At 50.1% G+C, this 26,810-nt stretch overlaps 1 protein-coding gene and 2 long non-coding RNA genes across 4 annotated transcripts in view; all 3 read left to right on the top strand.

Annotated features, from left to right (window-relative positions):
• STK11 (serine/threonine kinase 11) overlaps nucleotides 1–25,838 on the top strand; it is a 49,779-nt gene extending 23,941 nt beyond the window's left edge. Inside the window, exons 6-10 of one of the 2 annotated variants that reach the window (XM_083483984.1) lie at nucleotides 1,482–1,609; nucleotides 5,397–5,454; nucleotides 10,469–10,671; nucleotides 20,426–20,661; nucleotides 24,860–25,838. In XM_083483984.1, the coding sequence (XP_083340110.1) occupies nucleotides 1,482–1,609; nucleotides 5,397–5,454; nucleotides 10,469–10,671; nucleotides 20,426–20,637 (601 nt within the window). In that variant the 3' untranslated portion in view covers nucleotides 20,638–20,661; nucleotides 24,860–25,838. Of the gene's footprint in view, nucleotides 1–1,481; nucleotides 1,610–5,396; nucleotides 5,455–10,468; nucleotides 10,672–12,430; nucleotides 13,352–20,425; nucleotides 20,662–24,859 lie in introns of those variants that run through there. The other variant, XM_083483985.1, reaches the window with a different exon arrangement.
• LOC310697629 overlaps nucleotides 1–26,810 on the top strand; it is a 305,101-nt gene that overhangs the window by 219,006 nt on the left and 59,285 nt on the right. The window lies entirely within an intron of this gene.
• LOC310697620 lies at nucleotides 18,438–19,576 on the top strand. Its single transcript, XR_014521105.1, has 2 exons — nucleotides 18,438–19,252; nucleotides 19,363–19,576. It is a non-coding gene; the product is annotated as an uncharacterized lncRNA (long non-coding RNA).

Raw genomic sequence — 26,810 nt, 5'->3', positions numbered from 1 at the left:
AATTAAACATATTAATTCATCACTTAACTTGCATAGAATCCTAAGCCAATTACGTATCTGCAAGCTGCTTCCAATTAAAATAGCTTAACATATTTAACTAAATAATCATTAAATTTTGTCCATTCTTCCTGATACTCCTCCTCCTTCTGGTCGCAGACTCTTCTGGTTAGGTCAGCTAGCTCTGAAAAATCCATCATCTTCATCTGCCATACTTCTGAACCCCCTGTTCTTGGATGCGCTCTGGGCTATTAATTCCATACTGTGCCCCGGCACTCATTGGGAATGCACAGCCACGGCTTCCCCATCCTTCTCCAGCTTTCTAAGCCAGCCTTCCCCACCCATAAATTCTGTATTCAAAGTGGGGGAGGCTACACCCTTCAGAAAGGGACGGGGGTACCATCTTATTTAATTGTTGCATTTCTATCCCACCTTTTTCCCCTTCAAGGAGCTCACCTCCTTGTGTGTATGGGTTCTCCCCATCCTCTGTTAATCCCCACAGCACCCCTTTAAGGTAGGTTAGGCTGAGAGAGGGACGCGGGTGGCGCTGTGGGTTAAACCACAGAGCCTAGGACTTGCCGATCAGAAGGTCGGCGGTTCGAATCCCCGCAGTGACGGGGTGAGCTCCCGTTGCTCAGTCCCTGCTCCTGCCAACCTAGCAATTCGAAAGCACGTCAGAGTACAAGTAGATAAATAGGTACCGCTCTGGCGAGAAGGTAAACGGCGTTTCCATGCGCTGCTCTGGTTCGCCAGAAGCGGCTTAGTCCTCCTGGCCACATGACCCGGAAGCTGTACGCCAGCTCCCTCGGCCAATAAAGCGAGATGAGCACCGCAACCCCAGAGTCGGCCACAACTGGACCTAATGTTCAGTGGTCCCTTTACCTTTACTTTAACTATCTTAGCCCCTAATCAAAACCCCTCTTCTGCAGACTGAGATGCACCCCAACACGGAGGAATTCGGCCGTGTGCATTTGTGCTTTATTTTGAATTTAAATTGTTCTCTTTTTTCCTTCCAAATCCCTCTTTTATCCTTAAGCCACCCAACCCAGGGAACATCTCACGTTATAGGGTTGACATATATATACAGTGGTACCTCGGGTTACGAACTTAATTGGTTCCAGAGGTCCATTCTTAACTTGAGGCGCACTTTTGCTAATGGGGCCTCCCTCTGACGCACAATTTCCATTCTCATCCTGGGGCAAGGTTCTCAACCCAAGGCAACTACTTCCGGGTTAGCGGAGTTTGTAACCTGAAGTGTTGGTAACCCGAGGTACCAGTGTACCGCCAACAAACAGATAATCGAAGTGAAGGGGCTGGTGGGGTTGGCAAGGAGAGGAAGCGGGGACAGGAAGGGTCCCGCTTCCCCCTCTCCTCAACCCACCCCCAAGCCGTTTCAAGCAAGGTTGGGATGTGCGAGAGAGCCAGAGCAAGATCTCTGCAGATCCACCCCGCTGATCACACCTGTGCCTTTTGTCTGTTTGCAGATACAACATTACGACCGGCCTTTATCCCTTCGAGGGCGATAATATTTATAAGTTATTTGAAAACATTGGGAAGGGGGAGTACACGATTCCTGAGGACTGCGGGCCTTTGCTTTCAGATCTGCTTAGAGGTGAGTGCCTATGATGATGTCACAAGTTTGCTTTGTAGGAAAAGTTCCACCCCGGAAACTCTTGTGGCTGTGTGATTTGCTCTTACCCTCGAACAAATAAAATAAGCTGCTATAAGAAAAACAGCTCCCTTTCCCTTACGGGATATTCCAGAGCCCGTATAGAGTCCTTAAGTGGGTTCCCTATTGGTAGGAGAAAATAGCAGAGGCCTACCAGAGTATATTGGGACGCGGGTGGCGCTGTGGGTAAAACCACAGAGCCTAGGACTTGCCGATCGTATGGTCGGCGGTTCGAAGCCCCGCGGCGGGGTGTGCTCCTGTTGCTCAGTCCCATCTCCTGCCCACCTAGCAGTTTGAAAGCACCCCTAAGTGCAAGTAGATAAATAGGTACCGCTTTATAGCGGGAAGGTAAACGGCGTTTCCGTGCGCTGCGCTGGTGCTGGCTCGCCAGAGCAGCTTCGTCACGCTGGCCACGTGACCCGGAAGTGTCTTCGGACAGCGCTGGCTCCCGGCCTCTTAAGCGAGATGAGCACGCAACCCCAGAGTCGGTCACGACTGGCCCGTACGGGCAGGGGTACCTTTACCTTTACCTTTTTACCAGAGTATATTGAGAAGCAAAGCAGCTAGTAATCCTGATCTTTATTCAAGGAACTGTTGCAACAGGGTCCCCACTCACAACACGCAGGACGGAGGAGAACCCCGAACAATGGTGTGCAAGCCCCTATATAGACTTTTGAAATTGCCCACCCTGTAGCCCAAGACCACCCCCAAAACATCATACATACATCACAGAAGGAGGCGGTCTACAACAGAAATCCTGTCTGCCAGGATACCTGATAATGGTCACTGATTGCATTTCCTTGGCAGCCTGGCCATTCTTTTGTGATGGTTAATACTTTAATTCCTGAGTCCAGGTCGCAGGCTCACCCTGTTCATACACAAATAAGACAGGATTTGTAAGCAAAAAGGCTTTCCCCATTTGCCTCCCTTCCTGTAGAAGAATATCTGAGGTCATTGGGAGAGTCAAAATGGCTTCAGGATTGCTCTCCCATACTATTTCAGACACATGGTTCAGATATTTAGATATGTGTGCGATGATGAATATTCTATATATGAGACCTTAACATTCTTATAATGCCAGATAGTTCCCAATGTTCCCAAATAGTTGGCACTTTCAGATGCTCTCAGTCTGTAGCTTCCTCACTGCCAGGTGGCAGAGTCTGAAGGTAAACTGACTGTGGTGTACTGCAACCCTTTGTTGTTGTTTACTTGTTTAGTCGTGTCCGACTCTTTGTGACCCCCTGGACCAGAGCACGCCAGGCACTCCTGTCTTCCACTGCCTCCCGCAGTTTGGTCAAACTCATGCTGGTAGCTTCAAGAACACTGTCCCACCATCTCGTCCTCCGTCGTCCCCTTCTCCTTGTGGCCTCCATCTTTCCCAACATCAGGGTCTTTTCCAGGGAGTCTTCTCTTCTCATGAGGTGGCCAAAGTCTTGGAGCCTCAGCTTCAGGATCTGTCCTTCCAGGGAGCACTCAGGGTTGATTTCCTTCAGAATGGAGAGGTTTGATCTTCTTGCAGTCCATGGGACTCTCCAGAGTCTCCTCCAGCACCAGAATTCAAAAGCATCCATTCTTGGGCGATCAGCCTTCTTTATGGTCCAGCTCTCACGGCAATCCTTTACATTTATTTAATTGCATTTGCACCCGCCTTTTCCTCCCAAGGAACCCTGGCCTCTCCCGGGACCTTGTAGTCTGAGACTCTCTAGGCTTTGGACCTCGACTTGCGGTCCACCGATTCCCCCTCCGCCCTTCCCTCGCAGCCTAATAGGACAACCGTAGAAGTGGAAAAGCGAGACATCAGTTACAGGTACAAGCAAAGCGAATGTCAACCAGCCCAACTCTTACAGAGCCAGGCATCCAATTAAACATTTTCTGCCCCACATCCACAGGCAAGTTTAGTAAGGGGACTGCGATGGGCCTCTTTATTATTTTTTTTCAAACGAACAAGCCAGGACGGTCCATTGCCTTTTGTTCACACACATTCTACTCATGTAAAAGCAGCAGGCAGGCCCCACAAATAACCCAGAAATGCATTTTAAATAAAAGCACACATTCTACTCATGTAAAAGCACTAGGCAGGCCCCACAAATAACCCAGAGATGCATTTTAAATAAAAGCACACATTCTACTCATGTAAAAACACCAGACAGGCCCCACAAATAACCCAGAGATGCATTTTAAATAAAAGCACACATTCTACTCATGTAAAAACACCAGGCAGGCCCCACAAATAACCCAGAGATGCATTTTAAATAAAAGCACACATTCTACTCATGTAAAAACACGCTGATTCCCGAACCGTCCGCGGGCCGGATTAAGAAGGCGATTGGGCCGGATCCGGCCCCCGGGCCTTAGTTTCTTCGTGGTCCCTTCCAACTCTATGAATACATTGATGGGTTTTTCCTCCGCTTCTTCAGAAGGCTGCAGTTCCTGAGAGGCTCCTGCAGGCGGCGCTGCATGCCCGGGTTATTTTTCTGCTTTTCAGAAATTGTGCTTCAAAGGAGACTTGCAATCATTTGCTTCGTTCCTGCCTCTCCCCCCCCCCCCCCGAGTGCCTGACTAACCTCCCTCCCCCTTGCAGCCAATGCCATCTGCACGGCTATTTTGATTTTGCTTCTCTTTTTTTTTTTTGCGACGGTTATCACTCTGGTGTAAGGCTCCCGCATCTTATCTCTTCAGAGCGCCGTTACATAAGGCCCGACTCGGAACTGTTCTCCAAGCAGCTGGTCCTGTTTCTCCCGCGACAGACTTTGCTTTTATTCTTGGATTTGCAGCCCGCCTCGTCTGAAGGGCCGCAACGGCATGTTGAAACACACAGCAAGGGCCTGCGACTCTGCTCCCCCGAAACGCTCCTGGCGGGATGAAATGCGTGCCAAAATAGATTTAAAACAGCCCCATAAACCGAGCTGGTCTTCCCTCCATTAAAAGCCGGCCCAGACAAGAACAGCTTTGCTCCCTGAGCGTTGGGCGTGTCTCCAGAGCAAGTTCCCACCAATTTGGGGGGTGGGCCAGCTTGCAAATACCTCTGCGTTGGGTGGTGCCATTAGCCACACGATTCCTCCTCAAGAGTTCTCTTCCGCAGCTTGGTTTAATAATAATAATAATCACAGTTCCTAAATGGAGCATTGTGGAAAAAGCAGCTTCGTGAGAATTTTTTTACGGTTGCAGGAAAAAGGAGCTAAGGGATGAGGTTAAACCACAGAGCCTAAGACTTGCCGATCAGAACGTCGGCGGTTCGAAACCCCACAATGACGGGGTGAGCTCCCGTTGCTCGGTCCCAGCTCCTGCCAACCTAGCAGTTTGAAAGCACATCAGAGTGCAAGTAGATAAATAGGTACCGCTCCGGCGGGAAGGTAAACAGCGTTTCCGTGCGCTGCTCTGGTTCGCCAGAAGCAGCTTAGTCCTGCTGGCCACATGACCCAGAAGCTGTACGCCGGCTCCCTCGGCCAGTAAAGCGAGATGAGCGCCGCAACCTCAGAGTCGGCCACAACTGGACCTAATGGTCAGGGGTCCCTTTACCTTACCATAATTTTATGTTGTGATTGTGAGCCACCCTACGGGTAAAGGGTGGCAAACAAATTTTAATAATAATAATAATAATAATAATAATAATAATAATAATAATAATAATAGGGGACGACAGCAACAACTCTGAACCCCTTTTTCACCAGCTGCCTGGTACTTGACGCCTAACTTAAATGTTTCTCTCTGCCTCCCCTTTCTTTTCCAGGAATGCTTGAATACGAACCAGCCAAGAGGTTTTCGATACAACAGATAAGACACCACAAGTGAGTGCTTGAGGTTTCTTCTTCTTCTTCTTCTGCTTCCTTCTATCTGATTGTGATGGGATTTTTCTTGTGGCGGTGGTTGGGCACGAACCACTTCTTTGCTGCTTTGCTCGGAGGCAGCAGGAAGGAAGGATAAAAGGGAGCCGAGAGGGGAGCAGCGCTGGGTAATTTACAACCCTTTTTTTTTTAAAAAAAAGAAAAGCATCCCATTTGGTTCTTTAAAAAGCCTTCGGGGAAGCTTTCAAAGCTTGCTCGCGGATCGATAAAAAGTACGCAGTTGCTTCGGAGGAAAGGCTGCGTTGCCCTAGTAAAAGCCACAGCAGGTATGGAATTCCCCAGTAAAACTGTCAGTGGGTGGGATCCTGTGTACTAATAGAGAACTCGATGTCCTGGCTGTGGATCCTGACCCGGAAAAAATGTCTGAATCTGCACGCAAGTGGAATAATGAGCAAGCAAGGGAGGCTCTCCCCCCCCCAAAGGTTTGCAGAAGGGCGATAAATATATACAGTGGTACCTCGTGTTAAATACTTAATTCGTTCCGGAGGTCCGTTCTTAACCTGTATCTGTTCTTAACCTGAAGCACCACTTTAGCTAATGGGGCCTCCCGCTGCCACTGCACGATTTCTGTTCTCGTCCTGAAGCAAAGTTCTTAACCCGAGGTACTATTTCTGGGTTAGCGGAGTCTGTAACCTGAAGTATCTGTAACCCGAGGTACCACTGTATTTTTTTTCAAAATATAGTCCGGCCCCCCACAAGGTCTGAGGGACGGTGGACCGGAAAAAGGTTGCTCTATGATTCTATGAGTCTATGGGACACGGGTGGCGCTGTGGGTTAAACCACAGAGCCTAGGGCTTGCCGATCAGAAGGTCGGCAGTTCGAATCCCCGCGATGACGGGGTGAGCTCCCGTTGCTCGGTCCCTGCTCCTGCCAACCCAGCAGTTCGAAAGCAGGCCAGCGCAAGTAGATAAATAGGTACCGCTCCGGCAGGTTGTTGTTTTAATTTACAGTGGTACCTTGGGTTAAGTACTTAATTCGTTCCAGAGGTCCGTTCTTAACCTGAAACTGTTCTTAACCCAAAGCACCACTTTAGCTAATGGGGCCTCCCACTGCTGTCGTGCCACCGGAGCACAATTTCTGTTCTCATCCTGAAGCAAAGTTCTTAACTCGAGGTAATATTTCTGGGTTAGCGGAGTCTGTAACCTGAAGCGTATGTAACCTGAAGCATATGTAACCCAAGGTACCACTGTATTTTTGAGGGGGGGTCCCAAAAGGCGAAGTTCCCTTTTTCTTCCATCTTTCCCCTCCAGAAGCGAAGTCCGCATTCCGTGCCCACGGAGCATGCTCAGAAGAACGCCTCCGTCAGAACAGAGCATGCTCAGGAGGTGTGGAATGCTCGCTCACCTGCTGGGGGGGGGCGGCATGGAGAGCCAGGAGTAAGGGGTGGAATGGAATGTGGAATCCCTTAAAGGTAAAGGGACCCCTGACCATTACGTCCAGTCGTGACCGACCCTGGGGTTGCGGCGCTTATCTTGCTTTATTGGCCGAGGGAGCCAGCGTACAGCTTCCGGGTCACGTGGCCAGCAGGACTAAGCCGCTTCTGGCGAACCAGAGCAGTGCATGGAAACACCTGCCTCCAGGTTAAACAAGCATTTTGTTCAGAATATAGGGCTCATTGGTTCTTGCAACCACCGATAAAAACTTTGCCACTGCTATTGTTCTAGCGTTTGTCCGGTCTTCCAATAGGAACCTGACATAGTGAGCCTCTGCTTTTCCCGGGAAAGGTACCAGCAAGGGGAATATCAGTTCAGCCCTGGCTTGCTTGTATTTCGCACAGTGCAACAAAATATGTTTTATGGAATCGATGTCTTGAGCCCACGAGCAAAGTCTGTCCTGGTAGGGAACTCCTCTCAACGCTGCAGAAGGAAAGACGTTTAGTCTGGCTTTGGTGAAAAGCCTTCGATAGTTTGGCACTGTCAGGTTTTTAATGTAAGATGCTAACTTAAAGACATGCCCATATTGCACTCCTACTGCCAGCGGACTACAGACCATACACAGAGTCGGAAAGGACCACGAGAGTCACCCACTTGCAATTCAGGAACCTTTGCCCAACAAGGGGCTCAAACCCCCACGGCGCTAAGATTTGAGAGTCTCTGTCGACTGCTCCTATGCAGAGAGGTTCCCCTGACCAGACCTTTCTGCAGGTTTCCAAGGTGCCTGTTTGCACCCGCGCCCACTGTCTCTGCTGTTTTTGGCTGCTCCCATTCCTCCCCCCCCCTTCCCTCCACCCTCGTGTCAGCTCTTTCATGTCAAGCTAACCCAGCTGGAAATAAAGGGCCCTCCCCAGAGACCCAGCTGCGGAGAGGCTGCAGGCTGCCTGGTGCAGAGATCAAGCGCTGGCATGCTGAGGCCGCGCGTTCCCTACTAACTGGGCCCTTGCAACCTCCTCCCAGGGCTTTTACCGTTGCTATTTTAGGCTCTCTCCTGTCACAGCACTGCCCGGAGAGATGGGGCTCAACCCTTCCGTTCCTAGGGCTCCTCTTGCCCCAAAAATGAGGGCTACAGAGACCGAGCAACAGGAGCTCACCCCGTCACAGGGATTCGAACCACCGACCTTCTGATCGGCAAGTCCTAGGCTCTGTGGTTTAACCCACAGCGCCACATCATGGGGACACCCCCCCCCCCCCACAAAATTGTTTCTGTGGTTCCATTTTTCTCTCCCGTTCCCCAGAAAATGCAGGAGAGAACCTTCTTTCATTTCCCCTTCGCCTCCTCACTCTGAATTACAATCACAATCCTTCCCCCCACACACACACACTTTTCCTTCTCATCCTCACCATAGATGCATATGCAAATGTTTGAATATAATCTCCCAGAGGGGGCTGCAGTCAATATCTCCCTGCAGGGTACAAACCTTTTTTTTTTTTTTTTTACTCCTGTGTTAAGTAGGGCACACGCAGGTGGGGGAAAGAGAAGGGACTTAAAATAGAGCAAATCGGGTCTTGACCACCTGCGCTGCTAATGTTTGCCGTTCTGTCGCGTCCCAGTCTGCTTTGTGGGAAGCTGCAGTCTGGCTTGAGTCACACCACTGGCCTAACGGCTGTAGGATTGTCCGAGCCAGCTGACTGAATAATAATAATAATAATAATAATAATAATAATAATAATAATTTATTATTTATACCCCGCCCATCTGGCTGAGTTTCCCTAGCCACTCTGGGCGGCTCCCAATCAAGTGTTCAAAACAGTACAGCGTTAAATATTAAAAACTTCCCTGAACAGGGCTGCCTTCAGATGTCTTTTAAAGATAGGATAGCTGCTTATTTCCTTCACATCTGAAGGGAGGGCATTCCACAGGGTGGGCACCACCACCGAGAAGGCCCTTTGTCTGGTTCCCTGTAACCTCACTTCTCGCAATGAGGGAACTGTCAGAAGGCCCTCGGCGCTGGATCTTAGTGTCTGGGCTGAATGATGGGGATGGAGACGCTCCTTCAGGTATACAGGACTGAGGCCGTTTAGGGCTTTCAAGGTCAGCACCAACGCTTTGAATTGTGCTCGGAAACGTACTGGGATCCAGTGCAGATCTCTCAGAATAGGTGTTATGTGGTCTCGGCGGCCACTCCCAGTCCCCAGTCTAGCTGCCGCATTCTGGATTAATTGCAGTTTCTGGGTCACCTTCAAAGGTAGCCACACGTGGAGCGCGTTGCAGTAGTCCAAGCGGGAGATAACTAGAGCATGCACCACTCTGGAGAGACCGTCTGCGGGCAGGGAGGGTCTCATCCTGCGTACCAGATGGAGCTGCCCTGGACACAGAATTGACCTGCACCTCCATGGACAGCTGTGAGTCCAAAATGACTCCCAGGCTGTGCACCTGGTCCTTCGTGGTACCTCGGGTTACATACGCTTCAGGTTACAGACTCTGCTAACCCAGTACCTGGGGTTAAGAACTTTGCTTCAGGATGAGAACAGAAATCGTGTTCTGGCGGCAGCAGGAGGCCCCATTAGCTAAAGTGGTGCTTCAGGTTAAGAACAGTTTCAGGTTAAGAACGGACCTCCGGAACGAATTAAGTACTTAACCCGAGGTACCACTGTATTCTAGATGGGAGTGTGTGTTGATGCCATCCTCCCCCTTCCAAGAAAACAAATGATAATAATAAAAAAATACACAGTCCGGAAATCCTAGCTGGAGCAGACGGGGAGCAAACGTTCAAGCAAATGACAGCAAATGGATTTAAAAGGAAGCCTGACGGTTATTTTCTAGGAAATCCTTAACTCCCAGATGGCAGCTGCAGTCTTGGGAGGGGGGCCTGGAACAGCTGTAAAAAGAATCCGTCTGCTTCCCCTCCCAACACACGGACTCCCCAGATGCTGACCTTGATAGGAGGCAATTGGTGGGGCTGATGTGATTAAGAACTCTGCGCTCCCCACCATCCCCAATTGGCAGATGGCTTCAGAGCCTTGCAGTGGACGGATGGGTGGAAAAGTAGCCTATCTCCCTGAGAAGGGCTGGAATAATAATAATTATAATAATTTATTATTTATTATTTATACCCCGCTCATCTGGCAGAGTTTCCCCAGCCACTCTGGGCGGCTTCCAATCAAGTGTTAAAAACAATACAGCATTAAATATTAAAAACTTCCCTGAACAGGGCTGCCTTCAGATGTCTTTTAAAGATAGGATAGTTGCTTATTTCCTTCACATCTGATGGGAGGGCTTTCCACAGGGTGGGCGCCACTACCGAGAAGGCCCTCTGCCTGGTTCCCTGTAGCTTTGCTTCTCGCAATGAGGGGACCGCCAGAAGGCCCTCGGCGCTGGATCTCAGTGTCCAGGTAGAACGATGGGGGTGGAGACGCTCCTTCAGGTATACTGGGCAGAGGTTGGGTGGCCGTCTTTGGTTGAGATTCCTGCATTTCAGAGGGTTGGACTGGATGACCCCTGGGGTCCTTCCGTGAGTCGAGGGTTCCTATCCCCGAGCACCCACCGCCTCCACTCCCTTCCCTCCCTTCTTTTCCTGCAGCTGGTTTCGGAAAAAACACGCGCAGGCCGACCCTCTTGTCCCCATCCCGCCCAGCCCAGAGACGAAGGACCGATGGCGGAGTATGACGGTGGTGCCTTACCTGGAAGACCTGCACGGCTATAACGAAGAGGAGGAGGACGACGACTTGAAAGATGACTACTTAGAGGACGAGATCATCTACACTCAGGACTTCACCGTGCCAGGTAAGGGAGCCGGGAGGCGGCAGGGGATGGTTCCCGTTGGTCTTGGGGGCCCATCCAGGTTTACAGCAGGGCTGGATTTAGGTTTGATGAGGCCCTAAGCTACTGAAGAGGGACGCGGGTGGCGCTGTGGGTTAAACCCCAGAGCCTAGGGCTTGCCGATCAGAAGGTCAGCGGTTCGAATCCCCGCGACGACGGGGTGAGCTCCCGTTGCTCGGTCCCTGCTCCTGCCAACCTAGCATTTCGAAAGCACGTCAAAGTGCAAGTAGATCAATAGGTACCGCTCCGGCGGGAAGGTAAACGGCGTTTCCGTGCGCTGCTCTGGTTCGCCAGAAGCGGCTTAGTCCTGCTGGTTATATGACCCGGAAGCTGTATGCCGGCTCCCTCGGCCAGTAAAGCGAGATGAGCGCCGCAACCCCAGAGTCGGCCACGACTGGACCTAATGGTCAGGGGTCCCTTTACCTTTAAGCTACTGAAGGCGCTAATTGTTGTCAACACCCATCTGTCTCAAGAGACAATGGAGTGCGTCTCTGGGGGTGAAGCCAAATTGATGCATTTACAGGCATCGAAGGGACTTCCCCGGGTCGCAAGCCTGGGCCATGTGTCCAGAGGTCTTGGGCTGCCCAGATGGCAAGACCCCCCCCCCCCGTCAGCCTCAAAGACGGGGTCCGAAGGAAAACAGAGCAAGAGATTTGGCACCAGTTTGGGTCAGGGCCAGATTTAGGTTTGATGAGGCCCTCAACTCCTGAAGGTAATGGGGCCCTGTCTATGTCCAGCTGTCTTTTGTCAACAACAAATTGTTGCTGTTTTTGTGTGTGGAATGTATGCTATATGGTAACTGATAGACCTAACAGATATCTCAAGCCATTTGCCCATGTTTCCATGCAACCAGTCCATGCAGAATGTAGGCACCCTATATATAGAAAGGAGCAAACCAGGGATATTTTAGGGAGCAGGCTAGCAGGCCGGGCCCATGACTTACATCTTAGGACCCTACACAACACAAAACACTGTTGCTGTATGTAGGTTTTATTTCATTTGTTTTTTATCATGTTTTGGAAATCTACATCCAGGTGTGTTTTTTTCCTTTACATTTTTTGGGGCTTGTTTAGCTTATGCATTAATCCAGCACCGGCTTCCAGGGAGAGATGATCAACAAGCTTAAGAAGAGCTCAGCTTCAGTGCTTGGCTATGTTGTTAAGATGGCTCGCTTCGTTCTTTGCTATGCATTTTGCGTTTTTTACACTGCGATTTTGTGTTGCGGACCACCCCCAGGATCTACAGATGTTGGACAGTATACTAATTTAAATAATAGCAACCGTAATATTGTTCAGATCGCAGTGGAGTTCATAACCAGGGGAACGGCTTCCCTGCAGATGTGCTGGGGGGCAGGGGATGAAAAATTACTTGCCTTCGTTGTGTCCCTGAAATCAGCTAGAAGGGGGGTGGCTTCCATCTCCAAGGTTTGTATTAATCATGCAACTAGCAGCTGCAGTTGCAATCGAAATTACTCAATTGCCCGTTGCAAACCAGGTTTGTTATCAAAATTTACAGACCTTTTGCACTGAGCAAATGAAAGTTGCCTTTTCAGCTGAATTTGGGGAAACGATTTGAAGCATCTGTCGCGTTCCGCTGTTTCGATTGCTTTCGTTTGATTTGCTCCTTTGCAAGCCGCTGAAATCTACACTTCCGACTTGGGTTGCCTGCCGCGCGCGTTGTCCAACCCTCCCTCCCTGACGGCCTCGTGTTGCGTTTTCCTCAGGTGACGACAGCGAGGCAGGGCTTAGAGAGGACGAGAGCGCAGATCAGGAAGGATATTTTGCACTCCTCTTCGGGGAAGGAGATTCCGCCGCCGCCGCCACCAGCTCAGAGGAAGGAAGGAGGCTTAGCTTAGATGGCAAGAGAGCTCAGGAAAAAGAGGAAGACAGCAAGGCGGCTTGCTTTTCCACCATCTAGGACCAGTCCCTGGCCTCGAACCGGGAATGGGTGGGCAGGAGATTTTTGGGGAAAGAGCCCCTATTAAACAATAGGTGCCCCTCCAAAATGCCCAGATCGCGGCCGGTCACCTTGCAAGTTCCTTGCCTTCTTGGAAAGTTAATGTACGTTCTTGGCGGCACTTCTCAGCGCTGCAGTTCCGTGCCAGGGCCCCTTCCTGGTGTTCCCTGGTCACAGTTTCCACGTTCTGCACCCACCCAGAGACCCAGCTCCCCTCCTGTGCCATGTTCTGCCAGCGCCCTTCTGAAATTTCAGGCCTCTACGGCTCACTTTCGCCGTGCTGGCGGTCCTAGCCCAAAACCTCCGGCCGTGCTGGCGCAAAACGCCAACCCCCGCCTCTCTGCGCTGTGTCGGCCCCCTCTGTGGGCACCGGCGGCAGATCATCATCGCTGCGGCATTAATCGCTGCCGTTATCTGCCGCCCGTCGAATCAGCCGCATCCTGGAGAGTTGTCAGTCGGCGATCTTGACAACATGGGGTGGGCTGGCTTCTCCCTTCCTTGGCACACCCACCCACCCCTGGGGAACAACGGCTCTTAAAAAGTTCTGCCGCCCCCACCCCCTTTTATCCAGATTTATTGTTATTGTTGCTTTTAAAAGGTTTTCTTTTCCGGAGAAAAGCTGTTCTTTTCCGCCTTCCGTGACCTTCGGTTTGAAGAGCGAAATAAAAAGCTTTGTTGCATTTTGAAATTCTCCCTTTTTAAAATAACGTTTTCAATCCGACTCTTCGCTTTAGAAGCTTTGCAGTTCGGCTTACGGCAGGGTCGGTTATCTGCCGAAGAATATCCCCTGAGTTTTGTATGATCTTCCCGAACGCTCGGAAGGCATAAAAACACACACCACTATTTTAAAAACCAGCTCAGAAGGGGTGCAAAATAATCCTGAGGTCCCAAACATTTTGTGGCCCAGTGGAAAGATCCTTTGCGAGCGGAGCAAAAACCTCTGGGTCTGTGGACAGTCAGAGAAGGCAGTGCAAGGCTTCCTGACAGGTTAGAAGAAAAGGTAAGATTGTGCCTGCGGTGGAGAAAGTCGATAGGTGGGTTTTTCTCTCATAATAATGAAACTCTGGAGTCATTCAGCACAGACCAAAGAAAATGACATTTGCACAGTGCAGAGTTCACAGAAAAAGAGAAAGGGACCCGAGGGTCATCTATTCCAACCCCCTGCAGTGCAGGAATTTTGGCTGAAGCATCCATGGCAGATGGCCACCCAACCTGTCCTTTCTTGTCACTCTGAAGCCATGGATTCGAGTCCTGCCTTCCAGAGCAGGAGAAAACAAGCCTGCTCCCTCTTCCGTGTGACAGCCCTTAAGATATTTGAAGCGTTCAACTGTGGAACTCCCTGCCACAGGGGGCAGCCATGGGCCGCCGCCTCGGATGGCTCTAAAAGAAGACCGCACAAATTCGAGGAGCACAATCCGTAGCCAGGACAGCTGCTCTCTGCCCCTGTGGTCAGAAGCACAATATACATCCAGGAGGCTAAGTTCGGTCAAAATTGGGTACGCACTCCCACCCTTAACGCTAAATACATTTCTTCTCCTAAAGGGTAAAGGGACCCCTGACCATTAGGTCCAGTCATGGCCGACTCTGGGGTTGCGGCGCTCATCTCGCTTTACTGGTCGAGGGAGCCGGCGTACAGCTTCCGGGTCATGTGGCCAGCAGGACTAAGCTGCTTCTGGCGAACCAGAGCAGCACACGAAAACGCCGTTTACCTTCCCGCCGGAGTGGTACCTATTTATCTACTTGCACTGGTGTGCTTTCGAACTGCTGGGTTGACAGGAGCAGGGACCGAGCAACGGGAGCTCATCCCGTCATTGCGGGGATTCAAACCGCCGACCTTCTGATCGGCAAGTCCTAGGCTGTGTGGTTTAACCCACAGCGCCACCCGCGTCCCTATTTTCTTCTCCTACCCCACTACAAATAAAAGCTTGGCGGGGCACGAGGGTGGAGCCCCAAGATTTCACCCGCTTGGGCAGAATTCCTTAAATTAGATCTAAAGCACGCGGCCAGGGTTCAGGGGGTTGAGGAGGAGGAGAATACAAACTCCTTGACCTTACGCGGCCCCTGCACTAACATGGAATCGGCGGAGGTTTTAACCTCACGTGCCATTGGCTTTTCCCACCCGAGATACCTGCTTGGGCAGAACAGCCGTCGAACAAAACAGTTGCGAGGGACACCGGCTCACTCGCTGTCGCCCGTGGAACTGCTTTTAAGAAATAAACACCTGAGCCAGGGTACCGCAATATTGAAATAGCCCTTGCCATCTCCGCAGCTACGCGAGCTATGGGAATCGATTCCCTTCCGGCCCCTCGGGGTGTCCTGCTTTCCAAAGTCATGAGGTCTAGCAACTTGGGAGTTAGGGAGTTTGCTTGAGGCAGCTGCTGCGAGGCGGCATGCCCGAACGGCGCTGCACGGTTGCAGATTCGGGCTGCGCCCCAAGCGACGGAGGACTCCTGTGGGTGAAAGTGGCGGTTTTGCCACTCTCTCCAGAAACCCTTTTGTGGATATCTTCCTATATGAATAGAAATGTAGGGTGTCGTCAGGTTCTGCAACTGCGCCGGGGGGGGGGGAGAGAGACTTGGCATAGCAGAGGGGCCCCCTTTTTGTGTAGGGTTTGGGGTGCCGTGTTAAGAGAGCGCCAGGAAAAAAACCCTTTTTCGGGATGGCGACTCCCGCAGCGTTTGAGAACACCAGCTAGCTGCAGGCAGAGGTGGCAGCAGAGGGAGAAGAGAAAACCAGGAGAGTGAGTCACTTGCGGAGGAGGCAGGAGCTGGCTTACATTGCGGGGAGGGAAACTCATTAAGGTTTCCATTGATCAGAAGAAGAAGGCGCTTTGGGGGGGTGGCTGCTTTGCATCCCCCCCCTTCCTCTGCTCCCTCCTTCCACGCCGAAGCACTTAAAAATTGATGCTGCTTGGCTGAATGTACTTGCATATATAGACATAAAATTCTCCATACACTATTCTTTACTCTGCTAGGAAAGTAGAGGCCCCCCCTCTCTTTTCTGCTCCCCCCCAGAAAAACCCCACCCTCTCCTCCCATTTCTGGGAACCCCACGGTTAAGAACCCAAAGGGGTTTGCCACTCTCTCCAGAAACCCTTTTGTGGATATCTTCCTATATGAATATAAAGGCAGGGTGCCGTCAGATTCTGCATATGCAGCAATGGAGAGAGGGGAGGCCCTTTGTTTCTGTTTCTTTCTTTGTTACTTGCCTTTTGTGCACCCTGCCTAAACGGCTTCTGGAGCAGAAAGCAAGGCAGTTGGTATCTCCGCAGGACAACTGCGTTAGAAGATGGAGGGGGGGGGGACCAAAACCCTCCACGACACGCAAGGCAAAGGGGACAGGGAGGGAAGAGGAAAACCCAAAACCCCGACGCCGATTTCTGAAAGAGGTGCTCTTATAAGAATGATCCGCTGACTCGGTTCAAGGGCAGCCGGGGTCTTTTTGCTTGATTGTTTGTATTTTGTTTTTATTTGTTAACATTTGCATTCCACCTCGACCTTCCACGGAGCTCAAGGCGGTTCTCCCTGTTCCATCTTCGCAGCAACCCTGCGAGGTACTTAGGCTAAGAGACAGCAACCGGCCCAAAAATCACCCCGCAAGCTTCAGGGTGGATTGGGGTTTTGAACCCTGGTCAGCCAGCTCATGGCCCAACGCTCTAACCATTGTGCCACACTTCTGCTCCCCCCCCCACTGTCCTGCAAAGGCCAGGTAAAGGTAAAGGGACCCCTGACCGTTAGGTCCAGTCGTGGCCGACTCTGGGGTTGCGCCGCTCATCTCGCTTTACTGGCCAAGGGAGCCGGCGTACAGCTTCCGGGTCATGTGGCCAGCAGGACTAAGCCGCTTCTGGCGAACCAGAGCAGCGCACGGAAACGCCGTTTACCTTCCCGCCTGAGCGGTACCTATTTATCTACTTGCCCTTTGACGTGCTTTGGAACTGCTAGGTTGGCAGGAGCAGGGACCGAGCAATGGGAGCTCACCCCGTCATTGCGGGGATTCGAACCGCCGACCTTCTGATCGGCAAGTCCTAGGCTCTGCGGTTTAACCCACAGCGCAACCCGGAAAGAAAAGATATAGCAGCACATCAAATTGAAATAAATAAATGGGGATGAATGTGGTGCTACTCGTGAGCAGAGCTGAGCAGAACGCCACCTCTGGGGATCCATGCAACGGGTCTTTGAAGCAACCCCTTTTGCAAAGGTCTTAGGCAACGGTGTGTTGTTTTTTTGGAGGCCAGGCCTCCCCAGGGATAAAGGACGACGCTTTGGGTCGTGCGTAAGTCCTTTACGGTGGCGACTTACGTCTCCCCGGGGGGCCTCCGTGGGTGCTGTGACGGGAATCTGCGTCCTTGGGCGGAAAACAGCAATCTGCAGTCGCCCCTTCTCCTGGCTCCGACTGAATCATCGCACCGCTCCTCTGCGTGAAAATTACCTTGGCAGGATCTGCCGGGAGGCACCGGCAGCGGGGGGAGCGAGTGCGAGAGCAGCAGACGCGATCACAGAGGGCATTGTTAGCCGAAGGCAGGATTGACGTCCTCCTTCCCTCCCACCCGCCCCCGTTGCTGAGATATTGTCGCTCTGCCTCATTATATATATATTTTATGCTTTCTTGCGGGAAAGCAAATCGCTTGCACTCTTCGTGGTTTGCTTTTTCCCCCCTGGCATGGCGTTGCCGGGCGGTGTTGTAAACAAAAAATTGCCCTTTTCCCTTATGGGGTATCCAAGAGCCCATATAGAGTCCTTACATAGGTTCCCTATTGGTAGGAGAAAATAACAGAGAATATTGAGAAGCAAAGCAGCTAGTAAGCCTGATCTTTATTGATCTGTTGCAACAGGGTGCTCCCCTCACACGCAGGAGAGGGGAGGGACCCAGAAAAATGCCATGCAAGGCCTTATAAAGACTATTGAAATTGCCCCCCTGTAGATCAAGACCACCCCCAGAAACATCATACATACATCACCGAAGGGGTGTAACCTAAGACCACCCCCCAGATATGTCACACCTACATCACAGAAATTTTAATACTGTTTTTCTCCTGTCCTTGTTTATCTCCTGTCTGGCAGGTTACTTGATTGGATTGCCTGGGGAGCCTGGCCAGTCTTTTGTAATGATAAATACTTACTTCCTGGGCCAGGTCACAGGCTCACACCCTATTCAAACACAGACATACCCTTAAGACAGGAGGATTTGTGAAGGAAAAGACAATGGGGAGGCTTTTCCACTTTGAATCATAGAATCATAGAGTTGGAAGAGACCCCAAGGGCCATCGAGTCCAACCCCCTGCCAAGCAGGAAACACCATCAGAGCACTCCTGACATATGGTTGTCAAGCCTCTGCTTAAAGACCTCCAAAGGAGGAGACTCCACCACACTCCTTGGCAGCAAATTCCACTGTCAAACAGCTCTTACTGTCAGGAAGTTCTTCCTAATGTTTAGGGGGAATCTTCTTTCTTGTAGTTTGGATCCATTGCTCTATGTCCGCTTCTCTGGAGCAGCAGAAAACAACCTTTCTCCCTCCTCTATGTGACATCCTTTTATATATTTGAACATGGCTATCATATCACCCCTTAACCTCCTCTTCTCCAGGCTAAACATGCCCAGCTCCCTTAGCCGTTCCTCATAAGGCATCGTTTCCAGGCCTTTGACCATTTTGGTTGCCCTCCTCTGGACACGTTCCAGTTTGTCAGTGTCCTTCTTGAATTGTGCCCAGAACTGGACACAGTACTCCAGGTGAGGTCTGACCAGAGCAGAATACAGTGGCACTATTACTTCCCTTGCAGAGAAAGCATTTGCTCAGTTTAGGAGTCAAAATGGTTCCAGGTCGGTCTTCCTGCGCTGATCCATGTACGTGCTTGGTTGGTACGCTTATGAACATTACCATAGATCTAAGACCATAAAATTCCTATCACAGCGGTAGTTGAGAAGACCCAGCTGTGGCGCCGGCGCTCACGGCATCCCAGATTCGCCTGGGAGAAGACTTGAGTTCAAATCCTCCCGCTCGCTGTGCCTCTCGCAGCCCAAAACCTACTTTGTAGGGTCGTCTTGGGGACCAGATTGGGGGCAGAGCAATTCTCACGCTACCTCGAAACCCATTTGGGAGAGGAACAAGGCAGGATACAAAACTCCAGAGATTAATAATAATAATAATTCAGAAGCGGCAACGCTTCCTGTAAGAAGAGGCAGGCTTTAAAAGAGAATTGGGGGGGGGGGATGCGGAAAAGTCTACAACAGCTGCTAGCCACACAGTTCTCCTATTGCAGGAGATTGCCGGGGATCTTGAGTGGGGAGATTCGCACTCGGGACCTGCCACGGGTGGGGGGGTCTGGTTGACTGCAGCAAGGACAAGGCCTGATCCAGCAACTCCACCGGGGCATCTGGTCGGCCGCTGAGAAGACAGGGCGGTGAACTTCAGGCATCAAGCGTTTTCTCAAACCTGGGTCCCCAGCTGTCGTCGGACTACAAATCCCATCGTCCCCGGCTAGTAGGACCAGCGGCCAGGGATGATGGGGGCCGTAGTCCAGCCGGAAACCCAAGTTTGAGAACAAAACGTTTCAGAAATATTTTAACAGAGACACAATCCAACAAATAGGTGTGTTTTGACTCCCCCCTAGCACTCCGTTTATGGTTTCTTTTAGATATATATATATATATTTATTTAACACTGCAACTCCTACATTACTTCAAGTTATTAATTACTGCCTAGTTCTCTTTTTAGCATTAATTTTTAACTGTTCGGTTTAAATGGATCCCGCTGATGAACAGTAACATTTCAGACAATCCACGAATTTCCCCTGGTCTTTGATAAAAGTTCCCCCACCTCTTGCTTCCCTATTAATCCCTTAATTTTTGGCATGGTCCATTAACTTAGTCTGCCATTCCTCCCTGGTTGGTACGGAATCTTCTTTCCGTTGGCATACATAAAACACTTCTTTTTCTTCCTTTCAATCTTTCGGTAGCTCTATAGCAGGCATAGGCAAACTCGGCTCTCCAGGTGTTTTGGGACTACAACTCCCATCATCCGTAGCTAACAGGATCAGTGGTCAGGGATGGTGGGAGTTGTAGTCCCAAAACATCTGGAGGGCCAAATTTGCCTATCCCAGCTATAGTTACCGAAAGGGTATGCGAGTTGTAGTCCCAAAACATCTGGAGGGCCCAGTTTGCCTATGCCTGGTATAGAGTTACCGAAAGGATGATGGGAATTGTAGTCCCAAAACATCTGGAGGGCCCAGTTTGCCTATGCCTGGTATAGAGTTACCGAAAGGACGATGGGAGTTGTAGTCCCAAAACATCTGGAGGGCCCAGTTTGCTTATGCCTGCTATAGAGTTACTGAAAGGATGATGGGAGTTGTAGTCCCAAAACATCTGGAAGGCTGAATTTGCCTATGCCTGCTATAGAGTTACCGAAAGAATGATGGGAGTTGTAGTCCCAAAACATCTGGAAGGCTGAATTTGCCTAGGCCTGGTATAGAGTTACCGAAAGGACGATGGGAGTTGTAGTCCCAAAACATCTGGAGGGCCCAGTTTGCCTATGCCTACTCTATACCGATTCTCCCTAAAAGAAACGCTTCTGGTTTGTTTGTTTTTTAAATTAAAAGTTATTTTGAGCGTTTTCTCCAGTTCACTTCTAAACCCATTTCCCAGGAAGTTCCCACGTTTGAGGTTTAGATCCTCTCGCCTGCCCTCTGCGCATGCCCCGTGGCACAGACCTCCCCTGTACCTCCTCTTTTTTGTGTTTTTTTCCGTGTTCCCCTGCGTTTGCCTTCCAGGACAGGTGCCTGACGAGGAAGCGAGGCAAAACGGGCAAAGCCGCTGCAGCCGGGGCCTCCCGAAGCCAGTCTGCATGAACGGGACGGAACCAGCCCAACTCGGGAAGACGAAGGCCGAGCGGAGGGCCAGCGCCTCCTCCAACCCTTCGCGCAAAGCCTCGTCTTCCGCCAGCAGCAAGATTCGGAAGCTCTCCACCTGCAAGCAGCAGTGACGGCCGGAGCATCGCCCACCGCAGGTCTGTGCCTTCCTCTTCGCCTTCCTCTCTTTTCCCGGAAAGGTGGTGCCTCCCAATGGTTAGAGCGCCTGCTTTGCATGCAGAAAGTCCCAGCTTTTTTTTTAAAAAAATGATATTTTATTAAAGTTTCCAAATTATAACAAAACAAATGGAAAAAAACATAGAAAATAGAAACAGTTAAAAACACATTAATTTTCGTAACCTATCTCCTTACGCTTATTTCCCCAGACCTCCTCATCCCTCCCTTTTTTGTATTCTAGTTCAATTTGTTAGTTCAGCAAATCCTTACCATCAAGTTTTTTACCCTATTCTAATCTTTCATTACATTACCTTACTCTATTCTCCTCATTGTCTTATAAAAGACCTTAACCTAAATTTTGTTTTTGATACCTTCTCTTAACCGTTATATTCTTTCCTAATCCCTTAAACTTTTATACCAGAGCCAAGCAATTTCATTTCATGCATCCTTCTAATATTCATCAATTATATAAAATTGTCCTAATAACAAAAGATAAAAGTCTTCATCCAACGTCCCTTCCCCCAGGTCCCGGGTTTGTCAGTCCATTTATCCCATTATGCTGGCACATTAACCTGGTGATCTTATATCCGAGGCCAGAAAGTCCCAGCTTTAGTCTCCAGGAGTGCCCTTGCCAGTCACTTTCGGCAGCGCGGAGCAACGGGGGTCAGTGATTTGACTCGTAGAATCAAGTGGGAATAATAATAATAATAATAATAATAATAATAATAATAATAATAAATTTTATTTATACCCCGCCCTCCCCAGCCAAGACCGGGCTCAGGGCGGCTAACACCAAATATAAAAACCATTGATTGAAATACAGCTTGAAAAAGAAGATTAAAATACAACATTAAAATAATAATAATAAATTTTATTTATATCCCGCCCTCCCCACCAAGACCGGGCTCAGGGCGGCTAACACCAAATATAAAAACCATTGATTGAAATACAGCTTGAAAAACAAGATTAAAATACAGCATTAAAATAATAATAATAATAATAATAATAAATTTATTTATACCCCGCCGTCCCCAGCCAAGACATTAAAATGCAGCCTCATTTCAGTGGAAACTCAAATCAAAAACTTTTTTGGGGATGAAAACGTCAAGTCTTCGACAAGGCTAACTATCCAGACTGGTCCTACGTGGGCCAGAAAAAAGCCAGGGAAGTCCCCAAATAGGAGTTCCATCACAGAAGGAGAAAGGAAAAAAGAAAGAGGGGGAGGGAATCAAATTGATTTCAAGCCAAAGACCCAACTCTTACAGGCCCTGCGGAAAGAAATCAGATCCTGCAGGGCCCTGGTCTCATGAGACAGAGTGTTCCACCAAGTCGGGGCCAGTGCTGAAAAGGCCCTGGCTCTGGTTGAGGCTAATCTGACTTCCATAGGGCTGCCTCCTCGCTCTTTGTGATGCAGGATCTGTTCCTCCTTCTCCTCTCTTTCGGCAAAGTCAGGGCAGGAGGAAGGAGGCCCTTATCAAGTTAACCAGAGGAACTCACTGCCACAAGGTGTTTTGCACCATCTAGACTCGCGAGCATCCTTTTCGGGGTGTTTTAATTTCCCCCCGCCCTGAAAAAATAGAGGGTGCTTCCGACTCTTACGTACCAACCAAGGCAAGGTTTTTTGTAAAAAAAATAAATAAATTAAATGCATGTATTTAATGAGCTTAAGTGAGCAGGGATCGCGGAGCAGGCCAGACGTGATCAGCTCGTGCATCCGGCTTTCATCTGACTTGACGTATATCCCTCCCTTTCCCAGCTCTGCAGAAAACCCCGAATCCCTCCTCCTCTCTCTGTCTCCCCACCCCGAACAAAATAATAATAATAAAATCCCTCCCCGGCTGTTTTCGCCCAGCTCTCCTGATTCATAAGCGCAGCCCAGGAAGAAAGAAGAGAAAATGATTCGTCTGTGATCTGCCCACCCCCGCCTGGCCTCGCCGCAGTAATGCACTTAGCCGGTGGCGCCTTCTCTTCCTTGCAACTCCCCCCCCCCAAAAAAAAGCTTTTATCTCCTTGGCTCGCAACCAGTTTTCTCCATTCTCTCCCCTCCCTCTCCGGTTCTTCTTCTTTCGCCTCCTTCCTAAGTCTCCGAATAGCTTCAGAAAATAAGATGGGATGAGTTATCTCATGCAAGCGAGACTGAATCTGTATCAGGAGGGGGGTGTCCCCCCCAAAAAAACTCCAAGATAGAGAGATTTGGAGGCGAGCATCGCCCCCCCAGAAAAAGGTGGCTATCAAGCTTTTGCTTGCCGGACCAGCCAAGGCAAGCCCCCAAATAATTCAGCCGAAATCTTCCCTCCAGGCCCTTCATTCGATCAAGTCCTTTGCAGCAGCCAAAGAAGAAAATCTCTTTTGCTTTTTTGGAAGCCGGAGGCCGTGTTCCCATCTCTCCTTTCCCTCCAGGCTAGACCTTTCTCCATCTTGACCCCACCTTCTGTGAACCGCCCACCCCATGTTCCAGTTTGCCTTCGGACGCTTTTGCTTCGCCCCAGAACGGGACGCAGGTTTCTTGCTTTAATTCGGAGGCAAAAGCGAAACCGGGACTTTGGAAACGGCGGTTCCCTTTAGATTGCGTTTGGCTTCTTTGCAACTGCGTCGCGCTCCTGGCTCGCGGTTTTTATTTTTACTTCTCGGCCAAGGTAGCTTTGAACTTACTCCCAGTAGACCTGCTGCAACTTAGCAAGATGTGTATTCTGTGGATCTCCTCTGCAGGCCCAGAAAGCCGTGATAAACGCTAAAAAGATTCCTCTCTGCCCTGGCCGGCTGCCCCTACTAAGCCTCGCTAAGGCTTTTCGCCTTCTGCCTTGAAAGACCACACACATCGGACCACGTACTGTTTTCCGGCGCTTGCTAAAAACATTTCTGCTTGGATGGGCCAACCCAGACATTTTAAAAGCCTGCGCAAGCTCTGATCTGCTTTTAGCCTGTTGTTAAAAGATGGAATGTCTTAAATTAAGTGTTGCCGATTTTTCTCAGAATCGGAGAACTGGGGGGGTTGGAAGGGGACCCTAGTGGTCATTTAGTCCAATGCAATGCAGGGATCTTTTTTCACCAGCGTGGGGCTCTCTCTCTGTCTATTATTTAAAAAAAAAATTATGTCACCTGTTGTTGTCCTGTGTGAGTGCCTGGAGGCGGTTAGAGGATGGATGGTGGCTAATGGATTGAGGTTGAATTCTGACAAGACAGAAGTACTGTTTTGGGGGGACGGGGTGGGCTGGTGTGGAGGACTCCCTGGTCCTGAATGGGGTCACTGTGCCCCCTGAAGAACCAGGTGCGCAGCCTGGGAGTCATTTTGGACTCACAGCTGTCCATGGAGGCGCAGGTCAGTTCTGTGTCCAGGGCAGCTCCATCTGGTACGCAGGATGAGACCCTCCCTGCCCGCGGACTGTCTCGCCAGAGTGGTGCATGCTCTGGTTATCTCCCGCTTGGACTACTGCCATGCGCTCTACGTGGGGCTACCTTTGAAGGTGACCTGGAAACTGCAATTAATCCAGAATGCGGCAGCTAGCCTGGGGACTGGGAGTGGCCGCCGAGACCGTATAACACCGGTCTTGAAAGACCTACACTGGCTCCCAGTATGTTTCCGAGCACAATTCAAAGTGTTGGTGCTGACCTTGAAAGCCCTAAACAGCCCAGTATCCCTGAAGGAGCGTCTCCACACCCATCGTCCAGCCCGGACACTGAGGTCCAACGCCGAGGGCCTTCTGGCGGTTCCCTCATTGCGAGAAGCAAAGCTACAGGCAACCAGGCAGAGGGCCTTCTCGGTGGTGGCGCCCGCCCTGTGGAACGCCCTCCCATCAGATGTCAAAGAGCTAAACAACTACCTGACATTCAGAAGACATCTGAAGGCAGCCCTGTTCAGGGAAGTTTTTAATGTGTGACATTTTAGTGTATTTTTGGTCTCTGTGGAAGCTGCCCAGAGTGGCTGGGGAAACCCAGCCAGATGGGCGGGGTACAAATAAATTATTATTATTATTATTATTATTGAATGAACGGCTGTATGCAGATGTTGTTAATAATAATAATAATTGTACTGGGGTTTTTAAAGTTTTAAATTATGCACTCTTTTTTGCACATGGGTGACACAACAGAGCAGCATGCAACAAATCGCAGAACTTTTTCTGACATTTTGATTTCTCTTTCTCTCTCCCTCCCCTTTTCTTTTTTTTAAACTCTTTGCAGCCAGAGCCCCGAATTACTGCGCTTGGCGGCCGCCGTATCCCCTCCTCGGCTCTCTGTGCATCTCCCACCACCCCCCGGCCGTTCCCTTGCCCGCCCCCCACGCCGGCATCCCTGGTAGCCGACCCCCCTAGACCCCCGCTTGCAATCCAAAAAAGAGAGAGCCAAGAAACAGGAAGAGAAACACCTTTTTGTAAAGAAAATAAAAGACGCAATCTTCTTTATTTGGGGAGGGGGGCAGAAGAAGAAGACACCCAACGCCGATTCAGCAAATCCTGCTTTTTTTAGACTGAGAAGACGAAAAAGCCTGGCTGTACTTCACCTCCCGAAATCCTGTCTGTGTGGCCGTCCGGATTCCCATGACTTGTTGGGGGGGGGGTTGAAGTGGGAGGGGGCTGCTCCTGGTTGGTGGGGGGGCTTTTTGAGATGGGGGGGCGAGTTCCCTCCAGGACTTGGCACATCTCCCCTCCCCTCCTCGTGTTAGAATTTTTGAAAGCCATCGACACGCACTTTATGTAGTAGACTACTGTTATATAATATATATATTATATATTATATTTTTTTCCCCTCCCCTACCCCTTCTTTCTTTCTTTCTTTTTTTCGGCCCCCTCCTCCCTCTCTTCCCCCCTCCCTCTTTTTTCGAGGGGGGGGGAGGGCGGTTTATATTTGCAGTTATCTTTATAGAGAACTTCCTTGCACATTTGTGACCGTATCTGGAAAGAGCTGGGGAGGGGAATGTCGCGGCCTGCAAAAATTGAGGTTGGGGGGGGGAGAAGAGAGGTTCAGAAAGTGGGGAGGGGGCGTTATGGGGAGGGGGAAACCCGGTATTTAAAACGTCAGCAAAAATCACCACACTATTAAAACGAAAATAATAAAATCTGCATGCTGTTTATAAGGGCTGGAGCAAAGGGAAGTGAGCGCTTTTTTTTTCTTTCTTTCCTTTTTTTTCTTTTTTTAAAAGAAAATAAAAAGTCAAAATGGAGCCATGGGTTTCTGAGCCTGTTTTTTTTGGGGGGGGGGGCGGTGCTGATTTAGCCCAGCCTGGGAGGAAAAAACCATTGAGCTAGATACAGTGGTACCTCGGGTTACATATGCTTCAGGTTACAGACTCCACTAACCCAGAAATAGTGCTTCGGGTTAAGAACTTTGCTTCAGGACGAGAACAGAAATTGCATGGAGGCCCCATTAGCTAAAGTGGTGCTTCAGGTTAAGAACGGACCTCCAGAACGAATTAAGTACGTACCTCTGTATTGGCATGTGGAGATGCCCAAGTCATAGAATCATAGAATCCTAGAGTTGGAAGAGACCCCAAGGGCCATCGAGTCCAACCCCCTGCCAAGCAGGAAACACCATCAGAGCACTCCTGACATATGGTTGTCAAGCCTCTGCTTGAAGACCTCCAAAGTAGGAGACTCCACCACACTCCTTGGCAGCAAATTCCACTGTCGAACAGCTCTTACTCTCAGGAAGTTCTTCCTAATGTTTAGGTGGAATCTTCTTTCTTGTAGTTTGGATCCATTGCTCCGTGTCCGCTTCTCTGGAGCAGCAGAAAACAACCTTTCTCCCTCCTCTATGTGACATCCTTTTATATATTGGAACATGGCTATCATATCTCCCCTTAACCTCCTCTTCTCCAGGCTAAAGTCTTCCATAATAGGAGCGTTTGGGTGGATGCAGCTCTGGGGCACGGCAAAGACCCCCTCGGATTTTGGGGGGACACTTTACACTCTATGCGATACAGAGACAGGAGGAGGCAAGACCTTTTTCCATTAAGGGAGCCCCAGCCAACGCATTTAGGTCCCTCTCCCTGGGAGAACGTGGTCCCTGATTCGGAGGTAAAATTTCTGCCTCCAGCTGGACCCCTGACGCCTCCACATTTGTCACCATTTCTTGCACGTATAGCCCAATCTTCCCCTCGCAAGAGTACGTGCTGCTCCTTCCTTAAAAGGTAAAG

The sequence above is a fragment of the Podarcis liolepis genome (genome assembly GCF_965112155.1).
Source record: "Podarcis liolepis genome assembly, chromosome: 18".
Taxonomy (NCBI): Eukaryota; Metazoa; Chordata; class Lepidosauria; order Squamata; family Lacertidae; genus Podarcis; species Podarcis liolepis.
Note: the sequence above shows the minus strand (reverse complement) of the source record. Positions and strands in the feature narration are given on the sequence as shown.